General features: G+C 44.2%; 1 protein-coding gene across 1 annotated transcript; it reads left to right on the top strand.

The window, feature by feature from the left end:
- Positions 1–12,400: 12,400 nt before the first annotated feature.
- On the top strand, positions 12,401–17,072 carry LOC129827357 (thyrotroph embryonic factor-like). Its single transcript, XM_055888132.1, has 4 exons — positions 12,401–12,682; positions 13,371–13,781; positions 14,186–14,403; positions 14,666–17,072. The coding sequence occupies exons 1-4, from the start codon at positions 12,643–12,645 to the stop codon at positions 14,879–14,881; spliced, it is 885 nt and encodes a 294-aa protein (XP_055744107.1). The 5' UTR covers positions 12,401–12,642; the 3' UTR covers positions 14,882–17,072.
- Positions 17,073–23,339: the final 6,267 nt, after the last annotated feature.

The raw sequence follows: 23,339 nt of genomic DNA, 5'->3' as shown, positions 1-23,339 counted from the left end.
CGGTTGAAAAGCATGCATTTAGTTTTACTAGCATTTAAGAGCAGTTGGAGGTCACGGAAGGAGTGTTGTATGGCATTGAAGATCGTTTGGAGGTTTGTTAACACAGTGTCCAAAGAAGGGCCAGATGTATGCAAAATGGTGTCGTCTGCATAGAGGTGGATCAGGGAATCACCCGCAGCAAGAGCGACATCGTTGATATATACAGAGAAAAGTTGGCCCAAGAATTGAACCCTGTGGTACCCTCATAGAGACTGCCAGAGGTCCGGACAACAGGCCCTCCAATTTGACACACTGAACTCTGTCTGGGAAGTAGTTGGTGAACCAGGCGAGGCAGTCATTTGAGAAACCAAGGCTGTTGAGTCTGCCGATAAGAATACGGTGATTGACAGAGTCAAAAGCCTTGGCCAGGTCGATGAAGACGGCTGCACAGTACTGTCTTTTATCGATGGCGGTTATGGTATCGTTTAGTACCTTGAGCGTGGCTGAGGTGCACCCATGACCAACTCGGAAACCGGATTGTACAGCGGAGAAGGTACGGTGGGATTCGAAATGGTCAGTGATCTGTTAATTAACTTGCCTTTCGAAGACTTTAGAAAGGCAGGGCAGGATGGATATAGGTCTGTAACAGTTTGGGTCTAGAGTGTCACCCACTTTGAAGAAGGGGATGACCGCGGCAGCTTTCCAATCTTTAGGGATCTCGGACGATACGAAAGAGAGGTTGAACAGACTGGTAATAGCGCCGGATGATTTTAGAAGAGAGGGTCCAGATTGTCTAGCCCAGCTGATTTGTCAGGGTCCAGGTTTTGCAGCTCTTTCAGAGCATCTGCTATCTGGATTTGGGTGAAGGAGAAGTTGGGGAGGCTTGGGCAAGTAGCTGCGGGGGGTGCGAAGCTGTTGGCCGGGGTTGGGGTAGCCAGGGAAGAATGGCCAGCCGTAAAGAAGTGCTTATTGAAAGTCTTGATTATCGTGGATTTATCGGTGGTGACAGTGTTACCTAGCCTCAGTGCAGTGGGCAGCTGGGAGGAGGTGCTCTTATTCTCTATGGACTTCAGTGTCCCAAAACTTTTTGGAGTTAGAGCTACAGGATGCAAATTTCTGTTTGAAAAAGCTTTGCTTTCCTGACTGACTGCATGTATTGGTTCCTGACTTCCCTGAAAAGTTGCATATCGCGGGGACTATTCGATACTAGTGCAGTCCACCACAGGATGTTTTTGTGCTGGTCGAGGGCAGTCAGGTCTGGAGTGAACCAAGGGCTATATCTGTTCTTAGTTCTACATTTTTTGATAGGGGAATGCTTATTTAAGATGGTGAGGAAATTACTTTTAAAGAACGACCAGGCATCCTCGACTGACGGGATGAGGTCAATATCCTTCCAGGATACCCGGGCCATGTCGATTAGAAAGGCCTGCTCGCAGAAGTGTTTTAGGGAGTGTTTGACAGTAATGAGGGGTGGTCGTTTGACCGCGGACCCATAGCGGATGCAGGCAATGAGGCAGTGATCGCTGAGATCCCAATTGAAAACAGCAGAGGTGTATTTGGAGGGAAGTTGGTCAGGATAATATCCGTGAGGGTGCCCAAAATCCCAAGGTGGCTTAGCAGTTCAGACGTCTTTTCCGTATTGTCTTGTCGTGTCCTGTATATATATATATTTACACCTTTTCTTCACATATCTTTTATTTATTTTATTATCCAAGAACTCAACTACAAAAGCTTTCCTGCAAAAGCTTTCCTGCAACCCGCTTCACCAATTACAATAAGTATTATTTACCTCAATCTGAAAATCCATCGTGGAAGATAGCCAGGGACTAATTCAGAAGCTAGCCTGAAAGCTAACCAGAAGCTACTCCGATAGCTAGCCAGAAGCTAATCTGTAGCTGCCCCGAAATTAGCCGGTTTGCTAGCTAGCGTTGGTGTTTCAGCTGCCCACGTTTTGCGGTCATCAGCTATTCCTTTAGCTCGATAATCTACCGGCACTTTTGTGCAACGCGACTCGGACCGGAGCATTCCGGGACTTTTTTTCTCTCAGTTTCCCCGGATTCCAACCGCAGGCTCTGGACACTTGCACCTTGATTTCGCAGCTAGTTAGCTGCATACCGTGTGACTATTGGCTTACGTCGACCCCGGAGCAAACTCAAATCATGCTGGAGCTAGCCAGCTGAGGAGTTCCATCACCATCCGGACCCGTTTCTTTTGTTGCTGCTGCAGATACGGAACCCCACCGGGCCTTCACGACTGACTGCCGACGTTATCTGCCCGAGGGATTTATCCAACCGGCAAATCCGTCCCGACGTTACCTGAACGCTCACCTGAGGCCCGCTAATCGTTAGCTGTCCTATCGGCTGCTATCTGAACAAAACCCCACTACACGGAACCTACCGACGGAAACGCACAAGGTATCTACAAACAGACCTCCATCCTATGCTGCTACCGATAGCCATATACCCGGCCAGCTGTCTGGATCGCCACGACCCCAACCAACCTCTACTCACTGGACCCTTACTGATCACTCGATTAAGCATGCCTCTCCTTAATGTAAATATGCCTTGTCCATTGCTGTTCTGGTTAGTGTTTATTGGCTTATTTCACTGTAGAGATTCTAGCCCTGCTCTCTATACCATATCCAACCTCTCAGTTCCACCACCCACATATGCGATGACATCACCTGGTTTCAATGATGTTTCTAGAGACAAGATCTCTCTCATCATCACTCAATACCTAGGTTTACCTCCACTGTATTCACATCCTACCATACCTTTGTCTGTACATTATTCCTTTAAACTATTTTATCGTCCCCAGAAACTTCCTTTTACTCTCTGCTCTAGTAGCTCTAGGCGACCAATTCTCATAGCTTTTAGCCGTACCATTATCCTACTTCTCCTCTGTTCCTCTGGTGATGTAGAGGTGAATCCAGGCCCTGCAGTACCTGGCTCCACTCCTATTCCCCAGGCGCTCTCTTTTGATGACTTCTGTAACCGTAATAGCCTTGGCTTCATGCATGTTAACATTAGAAGCCTCCTCCCTAAGTTTGTTTTGTTCACTGCTTTAGCACACTCTACCAACCCGGATGTTTTAGCCGTGTCTGAATCCTGGCTTAGAAAGACCACCAAAAATTCAGACATTTTTATCCCCAATTACAATATTTTCAGACAAGATAGAACGGCCAAAGGGGGCGGTGTTGCAATCTACTGCAAAGACTGCCTGCAGAGTTCTGTTATACTATCCAGGTCTGTTCCCAAACAATTTGAACTTCTACTTTTAAAAATCCACCTCTCTAAAAACAAGTCTCTCACCGTTGCCGCCTGCTATAGACCACCCTCTGCCCCCAGCTGTGCTCTGGACACTATATGTGAACTGATTGCCCCCCATCTATCTTCAGAGCTCGTGCTGCTAGGCGACCTAAATTTGAACATGCTCAACACCCCAGCCACCCTACAATCTAAGCTTGATGCCCTCAATCTCACACAAATTATCAATGAACCTACCAGGTACCACCCCAATTCCGTAAACACGGGTACCCTCATAGATATCATCCTAACAAACTTGCCCTCCAAATACACCTCTGCTGTTTTCAACCAAGATCTCAGCGATCACTGCCTCATTGCCTGCATCCGTAATGGGTCAGCGGTCAAACGACCTCCACTCATCACTGTCAAACGCTCCCTGAAACACTTCAGCGAGCAGGCCTTCCTAATCGACCTGGCCGGGATATCCTGGAAGGATATTGATCTCATCCCGTCAGTAGAGGATGCCTGGTCATTTTTTTAAAATGCCTTCCTCACCATCTTGAATAAGCATGCCCCATTCAAGAAATTTAGAACCAGGAACAGATATAGCCCTTGGTTCTCTCCTGACCTGACTGCCCTTAACCATCAGAAAAACATCCTATGGCGTTCTGCATTAGCATCGAACAGCCCCCGTGATATGCAACTTTTCAGGGAAGCCAGAAACCAATATACACAGGCAGTTAGAACAGCCAAGGCTAGCTTTTTCAAGCAGAAATTTGCTTCCTGCAACACAAATTCAAAAAAGTTCTGGGACACCGTAAAGTCCATGGAGAATAAGAACACCTCCTCCCAGCTTCCAACCGCTCTGAAGATAGGAAACACTGTCACCACCGACAAATCCACTATAATTGAGAATTTCAATAAGCATTTTTCTACGGCTGGCCATGCTTTCCACCTGGCTACCCCTACCCCGGACAACAGCACTGCCCTCCCCTCTGCTACTCGCCCAAGCCTTCCCCATTTCTCTTTCTCCCAAATACAGTCAGCTGATGTTCTTAATGAGCTGCAAAATCTGGACCCTTACAAATCAGCCGGGCTAGATAATCTGGACCCTTTCTAAAACTATCTGCTGAAATTGTTGCCACCCCTATTACTAGCCTCTTCAACCTCTCTTTCGTGTCGTCTGAGATCCCCAAAGATTGGAAAGCAGCTGCGGTTATCCCCCTCTTCAAAGGGGGGGACACCCTTGACCCTAACTGCTACAGACCTATATCTATCCTACCCTGCCTTTCTAAGGTCTTCGAAAGCCAAGTCAACAAACAGATTACCGACCATTTCGAATCACACCACACCTTCTCCGCTATGCAATCTGGTTTCAGAGCTGGTCATGGGTGCACCTCAGCCACGCTCAAGGTCATAAACGATATCGTAACCGCCATCGATAGGAAACAATACTGTGCAGCCGTATTCATTGACCTGGCCAAGGCTTTTGACTCTGTCAATCACCACATCCTCATTGGCAGACTCGACAGCCTTGGTTTCTCTAATGATTGCCTCGCCTGGTTCACCAACTACTTCTCTGATAGAGTTCAGTGTGTCAAATCGGAGGGTCTGTTGTCCGGGCCTCTGGCAGTCTCTATGGGGGTGCCACAGGGTTCAATTCTTGGACCGACTCTCTTCTCTGTTTACATCAATGATGTCGCTCTTGCTGCTGGTGATTCTCTGATCCACCTCTACGCAGACGACACTATTCTGTATACTTCTGGCCCTTCTTTTGACACTGTGTTAACAACCCTCCAGGCGAGCTTCAATGCCATACAACTCTCCTTCCGTGGCCTCCAACTGCTCTTAAATACAAGTAAAACCAAATGCATGCTCTTCAACCGATCGCTGCCTGCTCCTGCCCGCCTGTCCAACATCACTACTTTGGACGGCTCTGACTTAGAATATGTGGACAACTACAAATACCTAGGTGTCTGGTTAGACTGTAAACTCTCCTTCCAGACCCACATCAAACATCTCCAATCCAAAGTCAAATCTAGAATTGGCTTCCTATTCCGCAACAAAGCATCCTTTACTCATGCTGCCAAACATACCCTTGTAAAACTGACCATCCTACCAATCCTCGACTTCGGTGATGTCATTTACAAAATAGCCTCCAAAACCCTACTCAATAAATTGGATGCAGTCTATCACAGTGCCATCCGTTTTGTCACCAAAGCCCCATATACTACCCACCACTGCGACCTGTACACTCTCGTTGGCTGGCCCTCGCTTCATACTCGTCGCCAAACCCACTGGTTCCAGGTCATCTACAAGACCCTGCTAGGTAAAGTCCCCCCTTATCTCAGCTCGCTGGTCACCATAGCAGCACCTACCTGTAGCACGCGCTCCAGCAGGTATATCTCTCTAGTCACCCCCAAAACCAATTCTTCCTTTGGACGCCTCTCCTTCCAGTTCTCTGCTGCCAATGACTGGAACGAACTACAAAAATCTCTGAAACTGGAAACACCTATCTCCCTCACTAGCTTTAAGCACCAGCTGTCAGAGCAGCTCATAGATTACTGCACCTGTACATAACCCATCTACAATTTAGCCCAAACAACTACCTCTTTACCTACTGTATTTATTAATTTATTTTGCTCCTTTGCACCCCATTATTTCTGTCTCTACTTTGCACTTTCTTCCAATGCAAACCAACCATTCCAGTGTTTTTTAGTTTTTATTTTACTTGCTGTGTTGTACTCACTTCGCCTCCATGGCCTTTTTATATTTTATTTATTTATACATATATCTGTTTGCCTTCACCTCCCTTATCTCACCTCACTTGCTCACATTGTATATAGACTTATTTTTTTTCACTGTATTATTGACTATATGTTTGTTTTTACTCCATGTGTAACTATGTGTTGTTGTATGTGTCGAACTGCTTTGCTTTATCTTGGCCAGGTCGCAATTGTAAATGAGAACGTGTTCTCAATTTGCCTACCTGGTTAAATAAAGGTTAAATAAAAAAAATTAAAAAAATGTTTACGGATTTCGGGTTGTACCTGGTGGGTTCCTTGATAATTTGTGTGAGATTGAGCGCATCTAGCTTAGATTGTGGGACTGCCAAGGTGTTAAGCATATCCCAGTTTAGGTCACCTAACAGAACGAACTCTGAAGATAGATGGGGGGCAATCAATTCACATATGGTGTCCAGGGCACAGCTGGGAGCTGAGGGGGGTCTATAACAGGCAGCAACAGTGAGAGACTTGTTTCTGGAGAGATTCGTTTTTACATTTAGAAGCTCGAACTGTTTGGGCATAGACCTGGAAATTATGACAGAACTTTGCAGGCTATCTCTACAGTAGATTGTAACTCCGCCCCTGTTGGCAGTTCTATCTTGACGGAAAATGTTGTAGATGGGGATGGAAATTTCAAAATATTTGGTGGCCTTCCTAAGCCAGGATTCAGACATGGCAAGGACATCAGGGTTGGCGGAGTGTGCTAAAGCAGTGAGTAAAACAAACTTAGGGAGGAGGCTTCTGATGTTAACATGCATGAAACCAAGGCCTTTTCGGTTACAGAAGTCAACAAATGAGAGCGCCTGGGTTAACCTCCACATCACCCGAGGAACAGAGGAGGAGTAGGATGAGGGTACGGCTAAAGGCTATCAAAACTGGTCGTCTAGTGCATTGGGGACAGAGAATAAAAGGAGCAGATGTCTGGACGTAGATTCAGGGCATAATGTACAGACGGGTATGGTAGGGTGCGTGTACAGTGGAGGTAAACCCAGCCATTGAGTGACGATTAGAGAGGTTGCATCTCTGGACGCACTAGTTATGCTGGGTGAGGTCACCGCATGTGTGGGAGGTGGGACAGAGGAGGTATCTGAGGCATGTTGAGTGGGACTAGGGGCTCCGCAGTAAACTAAAACGATAACTATCCTAAACAACAATATACAAGGCATATTGACATTTGAGAGACATAAAGTGAGGCATAAAGCAATCACAGGTGTTGATTGAGAGAGCTAGCTAAGACAACAACGGGTAAGACAACAACGGCTAATCAGCTAAGACAACAACAACAGGTAAAATGGCAAATGGGCAGAGAGGGTCAGTTAACTACACACAGGGCCTGAATTCGAGGCTGGTGCTGACAGATAAACAAAAAATAAACAAAATGGAGTACCGTGATTAATGAACAGTCCAGCAGGCATCAGCTATGTAGCCAAGTGATCGTAGGGTCCAGTGAACAGCAATAGATGAAACAGGGGAAGCCGCTGGGTAGTCGTTACTACGCTAGCAAGCGGGAGACACTGTGTTGTCGGGAGACACAGGCCGGGGATAGTAGAAGCGTCTGCTCCGACGTCCGGAAAAGGCCGGTTGAGGGCACAACAGATGGAGTTATGTCGGCAGACAAGTCGTGGTGGAACGGCGGGGCTCTGTGTCGACAAAGGGTCTAGGCCAGTTAGCGAAAGAGGTATTGTAGCTGTAGTAATTGCGTTTGCTAGCCGGGAGATGCGTCTGGCTCGCGGCTAACTGGTTCTAGCTTCGGGACAGGGGCGTTAGCCATTATAGCCACTCGGTAGCAGCTAGCTAGCAGTGATGATCCGATGACAAGTTAGTCAGTGTAAATCACATGAGAGATTCCCATTACATAGGCCTACTCTTAATAGTACATAACTAACCCCTCTGCTAACAGGCCTTGTATATTCAGAATATTGCGTAGGCCGTAGGGCACTTATGCACACAGCGTGTCCTCATTATGTGGATAGGTATCCTCACAACTTGATGTAGTCCTAGTGTATGTTCACACACTCTTCATCATACCCTTGTTTTTAATTTAGATCCCAAATCCAGTGCCTTTGCTTTTCTGTCTGACATGTTTTACTAAATTGTGATGGACACAGGCCATAGCCATTCAAATCAAATAAGTTAGACACGTGCACATGTTCACTTGCAAGCTCTTCCTCAACAATGCAGTATTCAATATCAAAGAAAATAGAAAATCCAGAATAAAATCTTTCATTCTTTCTCAGTGTATGGTGTTCACAATGACATTCATTTGCATGCTCCCATAATAGAGTTCATATCAGACTTGCTTACATACCCACAGACAGTCTACACATCAGAGCTCTCACCCTAGACATCAGTGTTTTGTGCCACATGAATTTGGCATGGCATTGGTGATTCACAGTGACCCTCTCGTAATCATTTTGTTGTCTGTGTTTACAAATAGCTTGTTCTTTCCATAAATCTAGTGAGGGAAATCGAACAGCAAGTACCAGTGAGACGCTCAATTCAGAAGTGGTCTGATGAAGCAAATTCTAAGCTACAGGACTGTTTTGCTAGCACAGACTGGAAAACAGTGCCTTCAGAAAGTATTCATACACCTTGACTTATTCCACATTTAGTGTTACAGCCTGAATTCAAAATGGATTAAAGAAATACATGTCTCACCCATCTACACACAATACCACATGATGACAAAGTGAAAACATGTTTTTAGAAATGTTTGCAAATGTATTGATAATGAAATACAGAACTCTCTCTTACATAAGTAATTACATGTTAGAATCACCTCTGGCAGCATTTACAGCTGTGAGTCTTTCTGGCTAAGTCTAAGAGCTTTGCACATCTGGGGCCTCATTTATCAATATTGCGTAGAAACTATTCTAAAATACTACTTACAAGCGGAATTTAGAATGTTTGTACACATAGAAAAAGTGTGATTCAACAAACAATCCTACCAGTGTCATACTCACACCAGTAAGAGAACCAGTGCGTGTGCACGACCTTGGCTATTTGCATTTTGAAACACCCCTAATTAACCATATGGCCAAAATCATCCCAAAAATATAAACGCATCATGCAACAATTTCAAAGATTATACTGAGTTACAGTTCATATAAGGAAATCAGCAAATTAGGCCCTAATCTATGGATTTCACATGACTGGGAATACAGATACGCATCTATGGGTAACATGTACCTTAAAAAAAAAGGTAGGGGCGGGGATCAGAAAACCAGTCAGTATCTGGTGTGACCACCAGATCCTTGCAACATGGGGCCATGCATTATCATGCTTAAACATGAGGTGATGGCGGCGGATGAATGGCACGACAATGGGCCTAAGGATCTTGTCAAGGTATCTCTGCATTCAAATTACCATCGATAAAATTAAATTGTGTTCGTTGTCTGATAGCTTACGTCTGCCCATACCATAACCCCACCGCCACCATTGGGCACTCTGTTCACAACGTTGACATCAGAAAACTTGTCGCCCACACGACGCCATACACGCTGTCTGCCATCTGCCCAGTACAGTTGAAACTGAGATTCATCCGTGAAGAGCACACATCTCCAGCATGCCAGTGGCCATGGAAGGTGAGCATTTGCCCACTTTTACGATATCAAACTGCAGTCAGGTCAACACCCTGGTGAGGACGACGAGCATGTAGATGAGCTTCCCAGAGATGGTTTCTGACAGTTTGTGCAGAAATTCTTTGGTTGTGCAAACTCAGTTTCATCAGCTGTCCGGATGGCTGGTCTCAGACGACCCCTCAGGTGAAGAAGCCGGATGTGAAGGTCCTGGGTTACACGTGGTGTGCGGTTGAGGCCGGTTTGACGTACTGCCAAATTCTCTAAAATGACGTTGGAGTCAGCTTATGGTAGAGAAATGAACATTATATTCTCTGGGAACTGCTCTGGTGGATATTCCTGCAGACAAAATGCCAATTGCTTGCTCCCTCAAAACTTGAGACATCCCTGGCATTGTGTGACAAAACTGCACATTTTAGAGTGGTCTTTTTATTGTCCCCAGCACAAGGTGCACCTGTGTAAGGATCATGCTGTTTAATCAGCTTCTTGATATGCCACACCTGTCAGGTCAATTGATTTTCTTGACAAAGTAGAAATGCTCACTAACATGGATGTGAACAAATTTCTGAACGACATTTTTTTTAAATAAGCTTTATGTGCGTATGGAACATTTCTGGGATCTTTTCTTTCAGCTCATGAAACATGGGACCAACACTTTACATGTTGCATGTATATTTTAGTTCAGTATAAATTGATCGTAAATGTTGTGACCTGACTAAATAATAGCCATCTTCAAGTACTGTCTGTAGGGTCTATTAGATTGGCATTTGTAGAAGCTTGTCAGAGTCTATAGAACTTTATTATACATTTAGGTGCAAGTCTAGATACAAGGTAGCCTACTGACCTATTTTCTGGGCTCATATCACCTGTATTTTAACCTAGATAACTATTTGTGGCTAGTTCCTCCCTCATGTACACACTTAGACTTTTGTTTACTCTGTAAAAGTTCAGATGTACTGTTACTGTACCACTCTGTCATGTATATTGTACAGTGAGTGAACAGTTGAGCTGTTGCATATAGAGAGAGACCTGCTAGAATAACATTGCATTGCATCATATGTTGTGTTGCCATAAAGTTTCATATTGTCTGAAGGTCAGACCTAAATCCACTGTACAAACTGTCTTCCTACAAAATATGACACTGACCTAAATAGATAATACATAGGTGAACTAAAACTAGAACTCAACGAATCAGATTTAATTCACCCAATGAATGAAGCCCTTAATTGGTTCCAGGTATGTCCAACATGGGCTATTAAGTATTGTTACTATTTTTGGAATGACTGGATTGTACTTTTTTTTTAAAGAGCAGTGGTGGAATGTGTTCAGTACATCATGTTCCTGTCTGAACATCCTGCAACAAAAAACAGACTAATGTTGAAGCCCCATTTGGATGCGCGTGTGAGCGCAGAAATGTGAGAATTCTAGTCTATTAGCATATCGGAAACCATTATCAATATAACAATTTTATTGGTGTGGTGTAAGGTGAGGGGATATGACTCATATGTTATTAACACATTTCCAATCCAATGGTAGAACGGTTGCGCTGGGTGTAAATACATGATAGGGACACGCCAGCTGTTCAGTATAGTGCGAGCTCGTGCTTCCTGGGCTACCCGTCGCCCTGCTTTTGCACGTGCCATAACCACGCCCCTCAACAGCTTGTCTCTGCACGTGAAGGAGAGAAAAGAACACACGTGTTTTGTTTGGCCACGAGTGTGGATACAAATGTATCAATGTATAATGCATCCAGTCATCATGTCGTGCGGAGGAGAAACTGGATGCACTGCATCGTCATATAAAACGTATGTAAGTATCCAACGTCGATGGATCCTCAACTAGATTCAGCCGCGGGATATTTTTTTCTTGAGTGGGTGGTCGGGGGCGGACTATAATAAAACAATAAAAGTAGACTGCAAATTAACCGCAAGAAGCCTTAACAATGGCGCTCATTGTAAGAGTAGGGACGTTCACCCCGGTGTCATGGCTAAATTCCCAACCTGGCCACATTCCATCATGGCCACCTAATCACCCCCCTCATTCCTAATTGGCATATATCACTCATCACCTGTCCAACTGGTGGCTATTGTGCGGTGAGAGTTCTGGCACAATCCCTGTGCATCACTGAGGTGGGGACTACTCATTGATGTTGGGTGAGGTGAGTTTCACCCTACTATGTAAGGAGTACCTCAGTTGGTAGAAAAGTGCTATATAAATCCAATTAATTATTATTATACGACCACATATGTCTATATGAGTGGGAATACTGGGGAACAGATGTTCAAAATTAAAATCAATTGGAGCTGATTTCCTGGTGTTTTTATCTCCAACAATGAAAACAAAACATGTCTTATTTTTTTCTCAGAAAACTTGGGCCAAATAAAACCGCCGCCGGTTGGGGAAGCCTGCCTAACACGATTTGATGTAGCCTAGTAGTTGACATTTTTACATTTAACATTTAAGTCATTTAGCAGACGCTCTTATCCAGACATCAAATGTCGCGAAGCATCCTTGTCCTCGTCTCCTCTAGTTCCCAGGGTCAGTGAATGGCCATAGTCATACAGTTCTAGATCTATCTGGTTTAGCTAAATGTAGCAACAATAGGAGTCAGGAGACACTATATTGACATTCTGCACGCAATGTACAGTTATTTCCGTGCGAAGGCTTGAAACGGAGTGTTGCTTCAGCCAATGAGCTCCCGGTGTGTACTACTGCTTCTGTTTTGACTGGCTCACCAGCGAGTTTTCTATGTCAGCTACTTAACATTAAAAGATACATATGTGACCAATCCACGCCGAGTATTTTCTGAAGAGGCGTATAGCTCATGAATAAGAAAACAGTGCTCGCAGTAGGCTACGACCATCGGGATCTGTGGTGTTTGTTTTGACAACGTTTAAATTTGTGAAACTGGTTTCAAAGCAACAGACTGAAACACTGCTTTGACTTCATTTATCTACGGATATTGCTAACAGTGCCTGGGAAACTACACTCAAGTCGCCTCTGCAGCCTAGGTCGGATCCACAGAAATCGTTTCCTATTGTTTTGAAGAAGATTATGGACATTCCCCCACCTAATATTCTAGAAGGCGACGATGGTAAGACTAGGCTACTGGTGTCGTTGTGGATGAATTGAGAGATCCTTTCCAATGTCCACATTTTTTATGTGAACTGCATTGATCTGATGTGGACGTTGACTTCGCGGACATGTTGACTGGTGTATGGAGACGTAGTAGTGCTTTTAATGAGCGTGTGTGTACCTTCAAACAACTGGACACATTTTTAAAAAATCTGCTATGTTTGATCATTATATATGACTAGTTCAATAGTTGTTCAAATGTGCCAAGTATAGAGCAGTACTGGGGAAGGAAACCCTTTGTACTTTCTGATTGCTGTTCCAGTTTCCCCTGAGGCACTGAACTGAGTGAGGGAGGGAAAAGAACATAAAGTTCTCACACCTCCCTATTTGTCCTAGAGCACTGCAGTCAAACCGTTTTTCACATACAATATGAGTACATAATTTTCTTGCATTTGAAGGGCAATTAATATTTTTTTCACGTTCGTTTTTGTGTTTAGGGGCTCTGTTGACAAGTCCAGATTTCCCTTCCCCATTGTTTATGGGTTGATGCAGCCCCCTTTTCCCTCATTCTGTCATTTCACCATTTATTTTTTCTACTTCTTTCCATGACATCAGACGACTTCTATCTTCCTTTATTTACCATCCTGTTTGTGTTCACATGGTCGTGCAACCTTCACCCATTATGCTCTTCACGGTTATCTCCACAGAAATAGAGAAGAAGAAGTTGTGCTCTGCTGATAATGGCGAGGCCGGTGTTGGAGGGGCCAGTGGTGGGACTGGAGGTACCGGCATTGGAGGGGTGTCCGCCTCCCTTACGCCTGCCATCTGGGAGAAGACCATCCCCTATGATGGGGAGACCTTCCACTTGGAGTACATGGACCTGGATGAGTTCCTGCAGGAGAATGGCATCCCAGTCACCCTAGAGGAGGAGCTGCAGAGGAGCCTGGCCCAGGTGGAAACCAAGGGGACAAGACCCCCTTTCACCACCTCTGACACAGAGACTGTCACACTCACCTTAGAGCCAGCTGAACAAGAGAAGGAAGAAGAAGATGGGGACGATGAAGATGCTGTGTCTGGGTTTGAAGCAGCGGAGGTTGAAGTGTCTAAAAATAAAAAAGGTACATTGTTGGGGCCCATTGTTAAAAGCCCAGACACGGTACCACTGTAAAACATTCTACCTTTGAACTCAACATGCACATACACTGACACTGTAATAGACGCTTGCAACATGCTGACACTAGATACTCCCATATTGTATTCAAATGTCAAATAGACTTACCCGACACACTCGACACCTTGGACACACATGGACATGTACATGTGAAACCTGAGCTCTACAGCATTAACAAATAGCAGTATTCATATAGTGCTGACCTTAGTATGTCTTAAGGAAAAAATCTAGCAAACAGTTTGAATTTTCTATTAACTATAGCCTTCAAGATTATAAGAACATACTTAACAGCCACAAAAATAAAAAATATATACTCATACTCATCATTGAACTGACTTTGTCTCCCTCTAGAGGGGAAGTCTGCAGACCGACTCACACCCACTCCCATCGACCCGGAGGACATTGAGGTGGACATCAACTTCCAGCCGGACCCCACAGACCTGGTGCTGTCCAGTGTGCCTGGGGGTGAGCTGTTCAACCCACGCAAACACAAGTTCTCTGACGAGGACCTCAAACCACAGCCCATGATCAAGAAGGCCAAAAAGGTCTTTGTGCCCACTGAGCAGAAGGTAAGATGACCGGTGAATATTTGTTTCAGGGAGGTGATGAATGATGGAACTGGTTGTTCTGAAGTAGGATAATGAGAATGTAGCCACTGCAATTGGGAACCAAATAATTATTGGTTGATGAAGATTGTAGTATCACTATGTTACACCAGAAAAATTCACGAGTGAGTAGTAAGCCATGAAATAAAGGGGCTTGTCTGGGATTAGGGATGTTTCCACAACACTGATTCTATTATTTTGTATTAAAATCCTCTGTCTCCCACAGGACGATAAATACTGGTCGAGGAGGAAGAAGAACAATGTGGCAGCCAAACGTTCACGTGACGCCCGGCGGCTGAAGGAGAACCAGATCACAGTGCGCGCTTCGTTTCTGGAGAGGGAAAATGCTGCTTTGCGGCAACAAGTGGCTGAGTTGCGTAAGGACTGTGGTCGCTGCAAGAACATCATGTCCCGATATGAAGCCAAATACGGACCATTGTAAGGGACAAACTTTATCTTTCAAGAAAATAACCGAAAAATAAAAACGCCCCCCAAAATGCAGAAACAAAGAGGATCTGAATTGCACTGCTTTCATGGTGAACGCCGGTCACTGCGTCAAGTTCTAGATCCTTTCCAACATGACAGTGGAGGCATGGATACACACTGTCAGTGAGCCAGGCAGCAACATGGCGAGAGGTGGACACGAAGACTGGCTCCTACACATACAGGGACTCAATTAGACATAACATGTATATTGTCTACTGCTAGTCAGGTCTTATCACTGGCCAGAGAAGTCAGAGAAAGCTGGTGGAGAAAAGCATGCTTGTGAAAAGAAGCGCTTAAACGTTACACACACACATTTATACAGCGCATTAATGGGTTGTTTTGTGGACCAAAGCATGAACATCATCAGTGAGGAGTAGTGAATATTGAAAGTTGTCCCCCTGCCCTCTTCCCACTGTTTGCAGTAACTGACTGTCTCTCCTCTGTTTCAAGTACTTGTGCAGAGGCTCTGAAGAAGGACATGTCAACTCTTGATTTATTCATAATTGGGTAGGGGAGAAAACAATGAATAACAGAACTGACAGATTGAGGGTTGCACCTCCGTGACCGTACACAGGAAATAATTGATATTGGTCAGACAAAGGGCGAGATAGTGGTGTTTTCCTGTCACAGCTCTTCTATGTCTGTCTTTGTTTGTACCACACACTGAAGTGTGTGTGTGGAGAGAATTCTTTGTACATAGTTTTCTCCCTGCACCACATAGATTGTGTTACCCCTGTTTTGCACTTAACCCTTCCAAAGCAACACCTTGTGGGTGAAGATTAGATATAGGGCTGGGTGGGTACTTTTTTCCTATTACGACATGACCCACACATTTTAAGCAATTGTTTATACAAAAACTAACTCTGCATCTAATATCTTTCCCCAAAAAACAGTCATTTTGGGGGAAAGAGGTGTTTTAAAAAGTAGTATGGCCTTTCTAGGGAGTTTTTTCTAGGCACCGTGCTTCTACACCTGCATTGCTTGCTGTTTGGGGTTTTAGGCTGGGTTTCTGTACAGCACTTTGAGATATCAGCTGATGTAAGAAGGGCTTTATAAATAAATTTGATTTGATATAGCACGGACTGTCTTTTCTCAGTATGTTTATTGCTCATAGATAAGGGCCCTCACTGGTGGAGGGGTATTTAATATCTATGTTGGTTTATTTCATTGTTCACTGCAAGTAGAGGGCACTGTATATTTGTGCCTCCTGTAGTTTGTCTGGGATTAAGAGTCAGTTATTTTGTCAATACCTGTGTCTTTTTATCTTAATTTACTGCTATTCCTTATGTTTGTTGAATAGCTATTATGATCAATGCTGTATTTATTCTAACAATGCATCTTGATTGATGTGCAACAATCTGTCAGATTTATATTTCTTTAGAGGAAAGAAAACAATGAACCAATGACTAAGCAGGGATCTCAATGTACAAACTGTGGTTTTTGATTTTTTTTTAACAGGTTTTCAACAAGAATTTTACAGAAATATATATTTTTTTCTAAAGACAATTTCCTATTTACCTCATCCAACACTTCCATTGTTTAATGCTCCTATCTTATTGGATACCAATAATTTTGAAGGGTTGGGGTGCCTATGACAATGTTGACAGGAATTGTGAGCACAAGAAAGGTGGTTTTGGTTAAGTTTGATCAAAAATGATCGGTCTCAATTGTTGCAAATACTACATAGCAGACTTATTAGTAAAGGGACTCAATCTCTTAAGTGTCTGATGAATTTGTGTTCCTGTGCCGATCTTCATTATGATGCATATTAGAATGATTATGATGCATATTATCATTATGATGCATATTAAAATGATAGGGCTCAATTGTTGCAAATACTACATAGCAGACTGTTAAGTAAAAGGACTCAATCTCTTAAGTGTCTGATGAATTTGTGTTCCTGTGCCGATCTTCATTATGATGCATATTAGAATCATACATGTGGCAACAATATTAATTTTACTCTGCTTTGTTTCTGTAAAATAACTATGATAGACAAAATGTTGAAATGGCGCAAAGTCATGTGTGCTTCCAATTAAGTTTCCCAGTAATCCTGCTGCACGAAAATGTGTTAATGGTGTAATGTTTGCATATGTTTTACACTAAGTGTATGTACTTATGTCTGTAAATTAAAGGATCAAAACAAATATTTCCTGAATTTGCTTCAATGGAAGGCATTGCATTGCGCTGACATTCTTATTTTGTATGCTTAGGCATATACTGTAGTTGTTTAAACAGTGATTTTAAGATTGGTGCAGATTCTTGTCAGATCGATAGACCAACATTTAGGTATGATAGTCATTTTAGTATGATATGAAGTTAAAGCTGGATCAAAGCCAGTTTGTATGTAGAAATGAAACTCCTCAAGTTGTCCCAAACGATGTTAATTTTCTTTGTAGAAATTCCTCTACAATCTACATGACAAAGGAAAAACAGGTTTTTATAAATGTTTGCACATGTGTAAAAAATGTAATACCTATTCAAAGTACTTTACTTAGTACTTTGTTGAAGCACCTTTGGCAGCAATTACAGCCTCACGTCTTCTTGGGTATGACGCCACACACCTGCATTTGGGGAGTTTCTCCAATTTTTCTCTGCAGATCCTGTCAGGTTGGATTGGGGAGCATCACTGCACAGCTATTTTCAGGTCTCCAGAGATGTTCGATCAGGTTCAAGTCCAGGCTCTGGCTGGGCCACTGAAGGACATTCAGAGACTTGTCCCGCTGCCACTCCTGCATTGTCTTATTAAAGGGGGATAACCTAGTCAGTTGTACAACTGAATGCCTTCAACTGAAATGTGTCTTCTGCATTTAACCCAACCCCTCTGAATCAGATTGGTGCAGGAGGCTGCCTTAATCGACATCCCTGTTTTCGGCGCCCGGGGAACAGTGGGTTAACTGACTTACTCAGTGGCAGAACAACATATTTGTACCTTGTTAGCTCTGGGATTTGATCCAGAAACCTTTCGCTTACTGGCCCAACACTCTAACCACTAGGCTAACTGCTGCGCCATATACAGAGGGTACCGGTACCAAGTCAATGTGCGGGGGTACAGGTTAGTCGAGGTAATTTGTACATGTAGGTAGGGGTGAAGTGACTATAATAAACAGCGTAGCAGCAGTGTAAAAAACAAATGGAGGGGTGGGGGGTGTCAATGTAAACCATCCGGTGGCCATTTGATTAATTGTTTAGCAGTCTTATGGCTTGGGGGTAGAAGCTGTTAATTAAGGAGCCTGTTGGTCCTAGACTTGGCGCTCCGGTACCGCTTGCCGTGCGGTAGCAGAGAAAACAGTCTATAACTTGGGTGACTTGGGTCTTTGAACATTTTGGCTGTGTGCTTAGGGTCGTTGTCCTGTTGGAAGGTGAACCTTAGCCCCAGTCTGAGGTCCTGAGCGCTCTAGAGCAGGTTTTCCTCAAGGATCTCTCTGTACTTTGCTCCGTTCATTTTTTCCCTCAACCCTGACGAGTCTCTCAGTCCCTGATGCTGAAAAACATCCCCACAGCATGATGCTGCCACCACCATGCTTCACCGTAGGGATGGTGCCAGGTTTCCTCCAGACGTGACGCTTGGCATTCAGGCCAAAGAGTTCAATCTTGGTTTCATCAGACCAGAGAACCAAGTTTCTCATTGTCAGTCCTTTAGTGCCTTTTGACGAACTCCAAGTGGGCTGTCATGTGCCTTTTACTGAGGAGTGGCTTCCATCTGGCCACTCTATCATAAAGGCCTGATTGGTGGAGTGCTGCAGAGATGGTTCTCCCATCTCCACAGAGGAACTCTGGAGCTCTGTCAGAGTGCCCATCGGGTACTTGATCACCTCCCTGATCAAGGCCCTTCTTCCCCAATTGCTCAGTTTGGCTGGGCGGCCAGAGTCTTAGTGGTTCCAAACTTCTTCCATTTAAGAATGATGGAGGCCACTGTGTTCTTGGGGACCTTCAATGCTGCAGACATTTGTTGGTACCCTTCCAAAGATCTGTGCCTCGACACAATCCTGTCTCGGAGCTCTACGGACAATTCCTTCGACCTTACAGCTTGGTTTTTGCTCTGACATGCACTGTCAACTGTGGGACGTTATATAGACAGGTGTGTGCCTTTCCAAATCATGTCCAATTCAATTGAATTGATACTGATAATCTATTATTGAGAAGAGAATTGTATTGGATTCACCGTTTGTGTACCATGTCTCCTAGAAGTCTGAACCAAGAGTTTAATATCAGACTCTTTCTTACATGAATATGTCACTTTGATTTGTCTTGCCTTCCAGGTCACCTACTTGGTCATTTTGCAAAATATACACTGCTCAAAAAAATAAAGGGAACACTTTAAACAACACAATGTAACTCCAAGTCAATCACACTTCTGTGAAATCAAACTGTCCACTTAGGAAGCAACACTGATTGACAATACATTTCACATGCTGTTGTGCAAATGGAATAGACAACAGGTGGAAATTATAGGCAATTAGCAAGACACCCCCAATAAAGGAGTGGTTCTGCAGGTGGTGACCACAGACCACTTCTCAGTTCCTATGCTTCCTGGCTCATGTTTTGGTCACTTTTGAATGCTGGCGGGGCTTTCACTCTAGTGGTAGCATGAGACGGAGTCTACAACCCACACAAGTGGCTCAGGTAGTGCAGCTCATCCAGGATGGCACATCAATGCGAGCTGTGGCAAGAAGGTTTGCTGTGTCTGTCAGCGTAGTGTCCAGAGCATGGAGGCGCTACCAGGAGACAGGCCAGTACATCAGGAGACGTGGAGGAGGCCGTAGGAGGGCAACAACCCAGCAGCAGGACCGCTACCTCCGCCTTTGTGCAAGGAGGAGCAGGAGGAGCACTGCCAGAGCCCTGCAAAATGACCTCCAGCAGGCCACAAATGTGCATGTGTCTGCTCAAACGGTCAGAAACAGACTCCATGAGGGTGGTATGAGGGCCCGACGTCCACAGGTGGGGGTTGTGCTTACAGCCCAACACCGTGTAGGAAGTTTGGCATTTGCCAGAGAACACCAAGATTGGCAAATTCGCCACTGGCGCCCTGTGCTCTTCACAGATGAAAGCAGGTTCACACTGAGCACGTGACAGACGTGACAGAGTCTGGAGACGCCGTGGAGAACGTTCTGCTGCCTGCAACATCCTCCAGCATGACAGGTTTGGCAGTGGGTCAGTCATGGTGTGGGGTGGCATTTCTTTGGGGGGCCGCACAGCCCTCCATGTGCTCACCAGAGGTAGCCTGACTGCCATTAGGTACCGAGATGAGATCCTCAGACCCCTTGTGAGACCATATGCTGGTGCGGTTGGCCCTGGGTTCCTCCTAATGCAAAACAATGCTAGACCTCATGTGGCTGGAGTGTGTCAGCAGTTCCTGCAAGAGGAAGGCATTGATGCTATGGACTGGCCCGCCCGTTCCCCAGACCTGAATCCAATTGAGCACATCTGGGACATCATGTCTCGCTCCATCCACCAACGCCACGTTGCACCACAGACTCTCCAGGAGTTGGCGGATGCTTTAGTCCAGGTCTAGGAGGAGATCCCTCAGGAGACCATCCGCCACCTCCTCAGGAGCATGCCCAGGCGTTGTAGGGAGGTCATACAGGCACGTGGAGGCCACACACACTACTGAGCCTCATTTTGACTTGTTTTAAGGACATTACATCAAAGTTGGATCAGCCTGTAGTGTGGTTTTCCACTTTAATTTTGAGTGTGACTCCAAATCCAGACGTCCATGGGTTGATAAATTTGATTTCCATTGATAATTTTTGTGTGATTTTGTTGTCAGCACATTCAACTATGTAAAGAAAAAAGTATTTAAAGAGAATATTTCATTCATTCAGATCTAGGATGTGTTATTTTAGTGTTCCCTTTATTTTTTTGAGTAGTGTATTATTTTCTGGAACTAGTACATGTACCCATCTCCTTGTTATTAAATTATTAGAGATAGATAAATTGTTTTTGCACCCACCATCCATCATATCTGCAATGGTCATGTGAGGTGAAATGTGTATATTTTGGGATATGAGCACTCAGTTTGTTTGTTCGACCTGACGAAGATCCGTTTTAGATCGGAACGTTGTCAGTAAAGCGGTGAATTGGGAGCTTTAACAGCGTGCGGGCATTCTTGTTCTATACTAGTATTCTTTATTGGCCCAACACCTATGTTTTTAAGGATGTGCGTATGACCACAAACTTTTCAATCAATTGAATTTACCACAGGTGGACTCCAATCAAGTTGTAGAAACATCTCAAGGATGGTCATTGGAAATAGGATGCACCTGAGCTCAATTTCTAGACGTATAGGAAAGGGTCTGAACACTTACGTAAATGTGATATTTCAGTTTTTAATTTTAAATACCTTTTCGCTTTGTCATTATGGGTTATCGTGTGTAGACTGATGAGGATTTAAAAAAGAAACATTTTTAGAATAAGGCTGTAACGTAACAAAATGTGAAAAAAGGTTAGAGGTTTGAACACTTCCCGAATGCACTGTATATACATAAGTATATATTGGCAGTATAGTATATATATTGGCAAACATTGGCAGTAGAATGGCCTTACTGAAGAGCTCAGTGACTTTCAACGTGGCACTGTAATAGGATGCCACCTTTCCAACAAGTCAGTATGTCAAATTTCTTCTCTGCTAGAGCTGCCCTGGTCAACTCTATTGTGAAGTGGAAACGTCTAAAAGCAACAACGGCTCAGCCGTGAAGTGGTAGGCCACACAAGCTCACAGAACGGAATCGCAAAGTGCGCATACAAATTGTCTGTCCTTGGTTGCAACACTACAGAGTTCCAAACTGCCTCTGGAAGCAACGTCGGCACAATAACTGTTCATCGGGAGCTTCATTAAGTAGGTTTCCATGGCCGAGCAGCCGCACACAAGCCTAAGATCACCATGCGTCGGCTGGAGTGGTGTAAAGCGCCAAGCCATTGACTCTGGAGCAGGAGAAACGTGTTCTCTGTAGTGATGAATCATGCTTCACCATCTGGCAGTCCGACGGACAAATCTGGATTTGGTGGATACTAGGAGAACGCTACCTGCCCCAATGCATAGTGCCAACTGTAAAGTTTGGTGGAGGAGGAATAATGGTCTGGGGCTGTTTTTCATGGTTCGGGCTAGGCCCCTTAGTTCCAGTGAAGGGAAATCTTAACACTACTGCATACAATGACATTCTAGACAATTCTGTGCTTCCAATTTTTTGGAAACAGTTTGGGGAAGGCCCTTTCCTGTTTCAGCATGACTATGTCCCTGCGCACAAAGCGAAGGCCGTACAGAAATGTTTTGTCGAGATCGGTGTGGAAGAACTTGACTGAACTGCACAAAACCCTGACCTCAACCCCATCGAACACCTTTGGGATGAATTGGAACGCAGACTGCAAGCCAGGCCTAATCACCCAACATCAGTGCCGACCTCACTAATTATCTTGTGGCTGAATGGAAGCCACTCCCCGCAGCAATGTTCCAACATTTAGTGGAAAGCCTTCCCAGAGGAGTGGAGGCTGTTATAGCAGCAAAGGATGGGACCAACTCCATATTAATGCCCATGATTTTGGAATGAGATGATTGACGAGCCGGTGTCCACATACTTTTGGTCATGTAGTGTACTTCCTATTTTTAACGCCACCTTTACTGTTGTAGCGTTTGACCTTGGGCATTCACAAGGTTATAAATGATTCCTTTTATTTTAGTTTGAAACATCTTGTAAAATACTAAATATTTATTTTGAAATTAACTGGACGTTAGCTTTTTGTGACGTCAGATGTTTGTTTTTGGTTCCTTATGTTACACGTGTTTCAGGATAAGGAAGTCTTCTCAATGAGGTGGTGGGGACTGAATTATTCCTTTTTACATGGTTCATGAATACAATTACAGTTACTTCCTACCAGATCTGCATAGAAAACCGTTATAAAAGATACCAACTCCAGGCTGAAACAGCCCTTCACAATTCAAACAGCCAAGGTCATCCTAAAAGAATAGCCTCTTTGTATGTAGAAAACAGTCCCAAAACAATTATAACGTTCTCTTTTAACAGCTATATCCTGATAGGATAAACATTACTTTGAGGACATTTCAAACTTTGCCTGTTAAGTGCATTTTTTTTCAACTCTTAAATTAAGATGCATTTCCTGTTGTGTTTTTTTATCTGTATGTACCCATGTATGGGATACGTATCATGCATATTAATGAAGTGGAATTCAATGAAAGGTGAGCCCTTGTCTTGAGCTTGCCTGAACAATCGACCAACAGCAGTGATTTTTACCAACGATGACAGGATGCACATTGTGATGCTGGGAGACAAACAGGGAGCATATCACTCTTCTTGCCTCATGCACACAAACACATGTGCTGTTTATCACACACGCACATAGACACACAGACACACAAAAACAGAGATTTGAGGTCCTCTGTTTCTGCTCTGCCTATC

The sequence above is a fragment of the Salvelinus fontinalis genome, chromosome 2, assembly GCF_029448725.1.
Source record: "Salvelinus fontinalis isolate EN_2023a chromosome 2, ASM2944872v1, whole genome shotgun sequence".
Taxonomy (NCBI): domain Eukaryota; kingdom Metazoa; phylum Chordata; class Actinopteri; order Salmoniformes; family Salmonidae; genus Salvelinus; species Salvelinus fontinalis.
Note: the sequence above shows the minus strand (reverse complement) of the source record. Positions and strands in the feature narration are given on the sequence as shown.